The sequence below is a fragment of the Oculina patagonica genome, chromosome 6 (genome assembly GCF_052425735.1).
Source record: "Oculina patagonica isolate OP01 chromosome 6, crgOcupat, whole genome shotgun sequence".
Classification (NCBI taxonomy): Eukaryota; Metazoa; Cnidaria; class Anthozoa; order Scleractinia; family Oculinidae; genus Oculina; species Oculina patagonica.
In genome coordinates, this window is record NC_135763.1 from 15949735 (window position 1) to 15960054 (window position 10320).

Here is a 10320-nt window from a genome sequence, read left to right on the forward strand (position 1 = left end):
CAGTGAAACTCTGTATATTAATTACTTTGTACATAATTTCCTTATAGAACTGCGCAGAAAAAATGATATATTTTAATAATACTGGCACAAACGAAGCTTCAAACCTCTTTTGTCAAGCTCCCAAAGACTTTCGAGGTACAAACCTGAATGGGGCTTTTTCCTTTTTTATGTAGTATGATTATGCATTTATATTGCAGTAAGCCGTCGGGATTTATGTAAGGTGGCTGATAAGTGTTTTCAATAATTCACAGACCTTATACTTTGATGGGTCAGTAATAAAACACTTTACCATGTACTATTACAGAAATGGTATGACACAAATGCCCTATCATTGGAGGACAAGTTGTGATCATTTTCTTGACATAAGTGATTACCATAGCAACAATAATAACTCGAAAATGAGCTCGGTGACCCCCATTTCGAGGTACAAACCTGAATGGGGCTTTTTCCTTTTTTATGTAGTATGATTATGCATTTATATTGCAGTAAGCCGTCGGGATTTATGTAAGGTGGCTGATAAGTGTTTTCAATAATTCACAGACCTTATACTTTGATGGGTCAGTAATAAAACACTTTACCATGTACTATTACAGAAATGGTATGACACAAACGCCCTATCATTGGAGGACAAGTTGTGATCATTTTCTTGACATAAGTGATTACCATAGCAACAATAATAACTCGAAAATGAGCTCGGTGACCCCCATTTGTTATTGTTAAATTATTATCCGCATGTCATAGTACAACTTTTGGAAAAAAATATTAAAAAACGTCTGTCAGAGTGGTTAAGTTTTCAAAATATTAAGGTGGCTCTGAACCGCTCTAGTAGAAGTTCCTTGAACTTTGCAAAAAGTTGTATCATGACATGCTGATAATAAATCAGCAATAAAAAATGGGGATCATCGAGCTCATTTTCGAGTTATGAGCACTGAAAGCTAAAATTAAGGGTGTTTATAAAAGGTTATACTGTTGCTATGGTAACCATTAATGTCAAGAAAATAATCATAACTTGTCGATCAATGATTGAGCATTTGTTTCACCAGAAACTGATTAAGAGTTAAAGCAACGACCTATCAAAGTATAAGGACTGGAAAAAGCCTAAAACCGTTATCAGCCACCTAAAGTAATTGACCATTTGTTTAGGCATCGGTACTGAACATAAAAGTCTTTATTTGCCTTTGCTTACAATTAATTCGAGAATTTTATTAAGTTTAAAATTACCTGACGGCAATGTAAAATTATTTACATTTTGATCTAAGAACTTGACTTGCTTCAAGGATTGTGTTAATTATCAGCACAAAAACTTTTCTTATAATGCAAGTATTTCCTTCCTTGCTAACCTGACTTCCGCCATAAATAAATAATAAATAAAGAAATATCTAATAGTCTAATAGTCTGGCATAATAAGTATCTCTTGCAAATTTCTATCATTTTTGTAGAACCTATAATATATATTCTTCTCTTAGCCAATAATAATAAAGCAGTTATTTTTAAAGGTATATTTTTTCCTGCACGGATTCTTTGTGGCCGTTTGCTTCCTGTTTTGCAGAAAACCTCGGTTTTCTCCATCTGACCCGAAACAGTAGACAGTAGACATAAAATAGATAAAATAGGATCAGAGGGGGCTTTATGGTAAAAAGATTACTTTATTTACACTTCCGTAGAATGCTAAGTCTAGCCTTCCCCTTGCCTTGACATAAGTTCGGCGATAAATTGTGGTTTATGCAGCTAGCATAAAGCGACTGTAATTTTTTTTTCACGTGTTGGCATGAATGTTAAACTACATTTTTTTATGGTCTGCCCCAACGATTTCTCATAGCTCTTTAATTAATACTGTAGTGGGGGCTTTTTCGGGGATTTGGCTATATGGCTGAGCGGGTTAAAATACACGTGGATGGGGCGAAAAATGGAGATATAAGGTCAGTTTACGGGGTACCTGCCTTTTAAATATAAAAAAGATAATAATACCTCGATAATAGCTGAACGCGCCTATACTAAAGTTTCGGGACAACTGAAGTGTTGTGTAAAATACAGGAAAGTCGTCGACCATTGAAAGCCACTTTAAAATAAGGATCGCAGCAATAATTACATACAAAGGAATTTAACAAGTACAATTATGGTAGCTGGAATTGGCGTATATTTCTTTTTTTCTGCTTGTCCAACACTTTTGCCGAAACTAGACGAACTATTTTTTTAATCAAATTCAATTTTTGCTTAGTCTATATTTTAGATTCCTGTTTCTCTAAGATTAGGAGTAAAATCTGTCAAAATCGCTTGAATTGGAAAACATTCCCCTGTCTACAGGACGCAACAGGTAGCCCCTCTTATATTCGTTACATACAAGGTTTTCCAACTACTCCCTTACTGTAATTTTTGTAAATAGGATAGTATTATCATTCTCTCAGTTACTTAAGGGTTGTAAAGGTTCCTAATTGAAATTGAAAATACAATGGAGAAATAAGGTTTTAGAAGAGAGGCAAAAAGCAACTCTGAAACAGTCTATATACATATCAACAAATTATAATTAGCGGCCTTCAGAAGATAACTGTGCGAGTACAACTTTTAAATTTCAATTCAGTTTCGTTACCAGCAGCCTTGCTCTTCCCTGTTGCTGACCAGTAGAATAGGAGACTATCAGTACGAGATTGGCACAAAACGTGATAATCGAAAGCATAATTCTAGATTTGAAAAGTCGTACACGTACTCCGATCTAAAGGTCGCTAATGTCGCCTTATGCAACGTTTCGAAAACACAAATACTAGTTAAAGATCACACCGATAATGCAAACCCAAATAACAAATCCCACAACAGAAGACCTCATCACGCTGTCTGTACCAGAAATTACTTCCAATTCAACGCTTTTCGCTGGATCGAACACAGGTATCTCCTGTGGTGTCGCAGGACCTTCTTCTTCTGACCGGGCGGTGAGGACTGTCTTCTTGGTCGGTTCCTGTGATGTTGGCTGTGTGGTATTGACTGGAGTGGTAAGGTTCATTAGTGAAGTGCTGGTGACGTATGTGCTGTTATCTTTAGCGGTGGAAATACTAGTTGATGCAGTTGATGCCTGAGTAGGTGTTATCACAGATGATCTCCCAGTGTTAGTCGGTTGCACTATGAAGTTAGGAAATAAGGGCATATGAGCTAATGAAATGTAAGTGGGAAATATCAAAGAAAATAAACCGATAAAAATTGATGTAAAATAAATAAAACAAGTGAAAACTATATTTAACTAAATCTATTTTGACTTTAAGGAGTTAACAAAGGAAACAAAACGAGACCAATAAAATTTAAATGGAATTGAAACAAAAAAATAAAAGGTGAATGGAAAAACAGATTTAACTAAAATGGGATAATACAAGACGAACAAAATTAACACGAGAAAGATGAAATTTTCACGAGCGTGGGACAAAGAAAAAATTGTACAATTTTTAAAAACGACGTAACAACGTTAAAAATTGACACAAGTTTCTCAGAGTTCTTCTAACAAAGTGAAACTTATGACCCTCTGGAACGACGCTTTATTACTGAGCTTCAGAAAGAAGCTAGGTCACCTAGCAACAATAGATGACACATTTGTTGGGACAGAAAAGGCCCTCATTGCCTCTCTGTGAAGAGGATTGCGATAAACTACATTGAAGATGGGAAAAGGGAGGGTGGGGGGGATGGACAGGAAAGAGAATGTGCCGGGTGTGTGAAGTGTCCCAACTTATTGTAACTGTAATTGAATAATTTTTTTTATATTATTGATGGGGTTGAGGTTAAAATAACAATTTTTGAAAGGTTCCACGTTTTACTTTACAACGAGTTCACCAACAAAGTAATCCAATAGAACGATTTTTAACTATCTTTGTGTAATATTACCGACAAGTTTTTTGCTCTTTTTACTAAATAAACCACGAGAGAAAGTTCGTAATATCAGAACAGTTTTAACTTGAGTGTCAAAAGTAACTCGCGTTTCCCTTGGTTGTTGTACTTCTAGGTTTATTGATTGGTTCAAAACACTCGCGCCACTTTCTCAACCAATCCGAAGTAAACCAAAGCCAATAGTGACTCATTCGGACACGTTTTCCTGCGCTTCGTGTCGGCTACATGTATTTACTCCGAGTTTTGATTGAATGAATACCTGGATTGTCTTTGTCTTTTGTAATTTGTCTTTTGTAGTTGGTTTTGGTTTAACACCACTCAATTGAAAACTGCTCCATTTGTAGGATATTGCCACTGATTAAGAATTGTGCACTGTCGCGATGTTATTTTTAGGATAATGTCACTGATAAAGACTTGTGCGTAGGCTCTGTCTGACAAAGTCAACTTACCACAAGCGTAAATGACGTTAAGATAAATTGACGTACGCGCCTGCTTGTTTAAGCCCAGACAAGGATTACCAAATATGGAGCGCAGGGCTGAAATGTAACACTGCGGTTTGCCATCACACCTCGACTTGACAGTGTCCGTTTTATCCATGAGTTTGCATAACTGATATGATTCTTCACTGTTTCCACAGATGATGGCCGCTGACCCACCAAAGTCTGCTGCCTGAATCTCAAGAACAGTGGAAGGCTTACAGACCAAGTGCATGACGTCAAACTCACAGGCGTACTTAGAGCGAATCAGTCTCGGATCTGAAAATAAACTTTTGATTTCAATATTTTTTTTTGTATTAAATGTTTACTAAAACTGGGCTACGTTTTGAAACAAATAAAAAGTACTGTAGAAATTGCCAGAAATTTCTCGTTCTACCGCGGCTATACCAACTATGTTTAAAGAAATCTTTCAGTGCAAAATTGTGCAAGTTTGACAAATGAACAAATCGAGGTCATTATGATGTCGAACTTTGTTGCCACGGCAACGTCATATAAGGTCAAAGAGACCATACTTTAGACTCTTTGAGGCTAATAACTCAAAAACTTCTTGGCAAAATTAAGTTTTTGTTTTCGATATACTTTTATCTAACCGACAAAAGGAACACTTTGCAAATTGTAACTTATCTGTAGGTAGGATTTTGAACTACGTAATTTTGTCATAAATTTAAAGGTGGATCTGAACCCTACCTACAGAATTTTTAAAAAAATGTTAGATTGTTGGATTAACTCACGTAGAAAATTTTCAACTCGACTTTTTAATTTTTGTTTACGCTTCAGTGATCATTGGTCGAGGCGATAAGCCTTTGTCGAGGAGGGAGGGGAGGGGGATAGACATCCTCCCCAGGCTCTTTCAGCTAGATTCCTGCCAGGACGGTGATTATAGTAGAATGTTGCTTCGATTGGAGTATTTAAATCGTACTCTTATAAATTCTGGGGAATTGCCTGATTCCTGATCAGAATATCAGGTGAGCTATTAGGTTCTTGGTCTTGTCACAGTTTTGCACCAGTTTGTGATAAAAAAAATATTGTTTTTACCGATATTTGTAGCCTCCAAAGACTTAAATCAGTGAAATACTACTACAACATCTTGCACCATTGATGTTTGTCACATATACATGTACCTTGTAGTAATTTTTCTGGATTCAATTGTTTCCGATGAGGTTTTTTTTACAACATTTTAAACTACATTTCAGACTTTGATGTCCACCATGCTGGTCTTGCAAAGGTACGACAGCAACGTATATAAAATGGCCGCTGCAAACATATTTAACAAACTACAAAAGCCAAAAGTCGCTAGTTGGGGAACAAACAAAACAACTGGGGAGCGTAAACGTAGACTAACGAAATCAACTAGTGAAAACTGTGACAAGACCAAGAACCTAATAGCTCACTTGATATCCTGTTTCCAGACATAGATATCCTCCTTTCCACCGTCCTTTTTGAAATTCCCAACAGCTCACTGATTTTAGGTACAGTAAACCCATTATCTACTAGGAATATCAGTTGATCCTCCGATACATTAAAAGTAGGGCGACCTTTGGGACCAGTAAACGGTCTGTTCTGTATGTAGGAACGCTCGATTTTTGTGCACTCGATAATCATGCTATGACGGATCATTTACCAGCCACGATGGAATCAGGCAATTCCCCAGAATTTAAAAGAGTACGATTGAAATGCTCCAATCGAAGCAACATTCTACTATAATCACCGTCCTGGCAGGAATCTAGCCAAAAGAGCCTGGGGAGGAGGTCTATCCCCCTCCCCTCCCTCCCCGACAAAGGCTTATTGCCTCGACCAATGATCACTGAAGCGTAAACAAAAATTAAAAAGTCGAGTTGAAAATTTTCTACGTGAGTTAAAAATGAACAACGAGCAAGGTCAAATACAAACGTTGAGTTAGAAAACGGAAAGATAAGTGTACAACACATCTTCAATAATGTGAAATCTGAAAGAAGGGTGTAAAATTTTGAATTGAGATGTAAAATTCAATTGTTGAAGTTGAAAATTTAAATGATGAAGTTAAAATCCAAACAATGAATTTTGGCGGGGATCGTACGCCATAGGTTTTGCCCATTAGACAAAAATATAAGAAAGACAAAAACTTTCGCCGTCTATTCCTCCCCTAGATTTATGTGTGACTATCATCTTAAGATTATGCAGGGTTCCATTTATTTATTTTATACACGCACTTTTGAGGTTTCATATTATTTAGCCTTTTAATCTCGAATGTTGTTTTCCCCTTTTCCTTTTGTAACTGAAGTATAAGTAATCACGTTGTTAGTAGAATAAGAGAGTGATCTCGTATTCAAATTTGTGTAGTCTAGCTTTTTTATTATTTCTAAAGTTACATGCTTGAGACTTCGAGTGAAAGGTTTCTATTTTTTATCATTCACCAAAATACCTATTAAGAGTTCATGTGAGTCCGAATTTAGATTTTAGTTAACAGGATCTTCCTAGGACCAATTTAACACTCACGAAAGACCTAATTAGGTAACACAAGCTCTACTTGAAGTCACTGTAGTTTGCTGAAGAATGCATCAGTCTGAACTGCGTCTTGGGTGAAATTTGTCATAAATTCAGCATTATTAAAATGCTGTAAATTAAGATAGATTGACTCCTCTTCAGTAAAAGTAAAGCGAAACAACAAACACGGTATTAAATATTGTATTATACAAGAAGAGCAATAAAATTCTGGGTAAGGTAGAGAGCTACGTACCGTTCCTTATGCCAGACCCAACGGATTATGGCATAATAATCATGCTTCACTTCAAATAAAGAAACGCTGGAACACACCGTCCCTACCTCCAAACGGCAGAAATTCAAAAAAAAAAGGTCACAGAAGTAACCAAAAAATATCCAGAAAATCTTCTTCTTCTCTTTTTTTTTTTTTTTTTTTTTTTTGCTTCACATTGCCCAAAACCTTAAAACATTCGTGCGCGCTTTTGAGGCCAATTATGTCAAATTTGAGACGTTAAACGTTCTGTTGTATGTGTTTTGGCAATTTCAACTCGGTTTAATTTTATAGTTCAAAAATGACAAATTAACAATTGAAGAAACGAAATATTTCATGTTATTTGCAGGTTTAATTTTTCACGCAAATACTTGTGGATACTTCCTTCTTAACTGCATGGCTCAATAAATATAAATAGAAACTCTTTTTAGTTCAAACAATTTACAAGAAGAAATAATTGTTCTCTTGCTTATGTATGCCAGGCTATATATTTGACAATCTCTTCATTTTCTTCAAAAGCCCTCATCCTGGGTTGCATAACAGCAAGCTATCTGATTTTTTGATAAACTGACTACAGGAACATCTTAATACTTGTCTAATAGGCAGCCTCAGAAGGATTTTCCTCTTCCAAACATTTTAAAAACAATGTGCTTAATTGTCTTTGTGGTATGCAGTGTTAAACTTAACGACTAAACATATAGGATGTAATTACGCTTTTTTCTGAGGATTTAAAAAGAAAATTATTTAACTTTTTTATAATAATATGTCAGTCTGTGCAAAATAAACATTTTGGGAAAGCTTTTAAATCACATTTGTCTAAAAGAACTTTCTGTATCATCAAAAATTAATACGATTCACTGTTTTGATTTAGTTTGGGTAAAATTCAAGCACGTATTTACACTCCTTTGCTAAAAAAAAGTCTTTAAGATTTAACTATGGTATCTCTTTTTTCGGCAAAATCCTAATCTAAAGTAAAAGTCCAGTTGTCTCTTTTTGAACAAGTGCTTTTAGAAGTATAGGAAATTTTGAAGCTATTTATGCAGCCTGGGTAGATCATTAAGTAGTTGAAATATTTCATCGACATGATAAAATAAAAATATATTGTCAACGTTTTTTTTTGAAATGTCAGTTTGATACACAAATTGTAATCAAATGTCTTTGTCATCCAAATTAAAACTAGACAGCTGAAAATGAAAGGAAGTAAATTTGAAAATTGTGCGTCAATCTCTTTATAAAAATGTATCTTTTTAGGATTTAGAGAAAGGTTGTATCTATCCTTATGGTCATATCTATCAGCGCTGCAAATAACGTTCCTTTGATCGATTTATTAATTTCGTCCAGAGCATGAAGTTGCAAATTTGCAGTAGCAAAATCCAATCCAACTTCTTCCTTTTAAATGGCTTGGTGTAAATATTTACATTTGCTTATCTGAAATTAAAGAAGACTTTCTCCAAAAATTCCCAAGGCGTCACAGATAACACACAATTTTAAGCATTTTTACAAACTTTTATCGTGTAAAACGATAACCAGTATCTCCGTGGCTTTCACGTAGGCAATTTTTATCTCTTGAACGTTACACAACAACGAACGTACCTGCCCTTTGTGCACAGATTCCTCTGACGCCGAGCGTAACGGCTACCGCAAAAATCCAGCTCAGCCCAGCCAACATAATTTCTCGCCAGTGATGATCCGACGTAGCCTCTCTGTGGACCAGAAATTTATATAAGTCAAGTTTTGTCTCTACTGCGTTTAAATTTGCTTAAAGGGAGCCGAGCTTGCAGAACACTGATGGTGCTGAAACGAAAGCAGCATTACTGTTCTTATTAGCATCTCTTTATGCGTTTTTCCGGTTGTGAAAATCAAATTGACGCATCCAATTAACATCTTATGAATTATATATCAAAATCGGTGGCGGCCTTAAAATTGCATCAACAATTTAGAGTTTTTGTCACAGCAGACAAAGAAATTTGTCATTTTTGTTAAGCTTAATCTTACAAAAGTAATGCTAAGTTTTCACTTCAATGATCGTTTCTTCCTGTCGGGGTTATTCGAATAGGAATTATTTATTTTCTTCTGACCTTTGCATTATCATTGTCCCTATTTAGTGAACTGCCATATGAATACCAAGACAATACTACATAAATTTAAGCGGACACTCTAAATTAAATATCGCGAGTTCTAACTTTATTTTCTATTCAGTTTCTACCGTAAATAAAATTGTATCAATTTGGTAATTTATCTTCTTGACAACTTGAAATTTTCTAGAATGTTTAACATATCTAAATTTTAAGCCATGGTACTAAAATAAGCCCGATTTTGGTACAAACATTGGGGTTTTCATCCTTTTAAGATTTTATTTTGCCTTGTCCATCGCAGTGCTAAATATCTGAATGCTTCATAAACATTCTTTTGCCTTTAACTGCTTGATGTCGCACTTAGAGTAATTTATTTTTATTTATAATTTACTTTACTGTCCCTTCTGTTTTTAATTTGAAATTTTTACATCAGTTAGATTAGCTTTGAATAAACCATTTCAAAGAATATATACGTTATTGAAGTTTTCCAAGGTCAGGCTGGTACTTACGTCAATTCCTCCGTCAAAACAAGTAGTCGGGATGAAATTTACAATTTTGACTTGACGAAATGCAATTTGTAAACACCTGTTTGTGTTAGCGATCGCGTGTCAAGGGTTACATATGAAGACACAGGCTTCATTTCTATCCAATGGCTTATAAACTGTAAACAACTCTTAACCTTCCCGTTAACTGGATTACACCTCTCCAGTTGAGAACCACTGCTGTTGCCCTTGTTGCGTTTATTTTGCATTCTATGTTTTGTTCAGATTCGTACAGACTGATTTTGGACAAATACACAAGAAGTAAATGTTACTATTGTAGAAGACATCTCATGCTGATCAGTGTTGTTTTGTTGATGCTAAGTTGCATCTTCGCTTTGTTTTGATGTCTTATGCACATAGCTTCCATGTAAACTTATCTCAGTGGGCGCAATTTTAAGGGCGTCCTTGTGTGGTTAATAAAGAACTACGTGTAACTGATAACGGCCCTTAGGAAGAAGCTCTCGTTAACATTATAAAATCTTTCAAGTTCTTTCCTTCACGACAATTTTTTTTTCAATAACCCATCGCATAAGTTTTTATCACAGTCAACTATGTGCATTTCTGTACTTTGGTTAAGGTAGAAACCAGATAGGTCGGTTAAAGAGTTTGTT

General features: G+C 35.4%; 1 protein-coding gene across 2 annotated transcripts; it reads right to left on the minus strand.

Annotated features, from left to right (window-relative positions):
- Positions 1–1150: 1150 nt before the first annotated feature.
- Positions 1151–9788, minus strand: LOC144656732 (uncharacterized). Of its 2 annotated transcripts, XM_078516966.1 has the most exons (4): positions 9677–9788; positions 8686–8795; positions 4314–4619; positions 1151–3111 (listed from the first exon to the last, which is right to left on the minus strand). In XM_078516966.1, the coding sequence occupies exons 2-4, from the start codon at positions 8759–8761 to the stop codon at positions 2759–2761; spliced, it is 735 nt and encodes a 244-aa protein (XP_078373092.1). In that variant the 5' UTR covers positions 8762–8795; positions 9677–9788; the 3' UTR covers positions 1151–2758. The 2 variants fall into 2 exon arrangements, with proteins under 2 accessions (XP_078373092.1, XP_078373091.1); XM_078516965.1 differs by lacking the exon at positions 9677–9788 and having other exon boundaries at positions 8686–8911.
- Between the last annotated feature and the right edge of the window lie 532 nt (positions 9789–10320).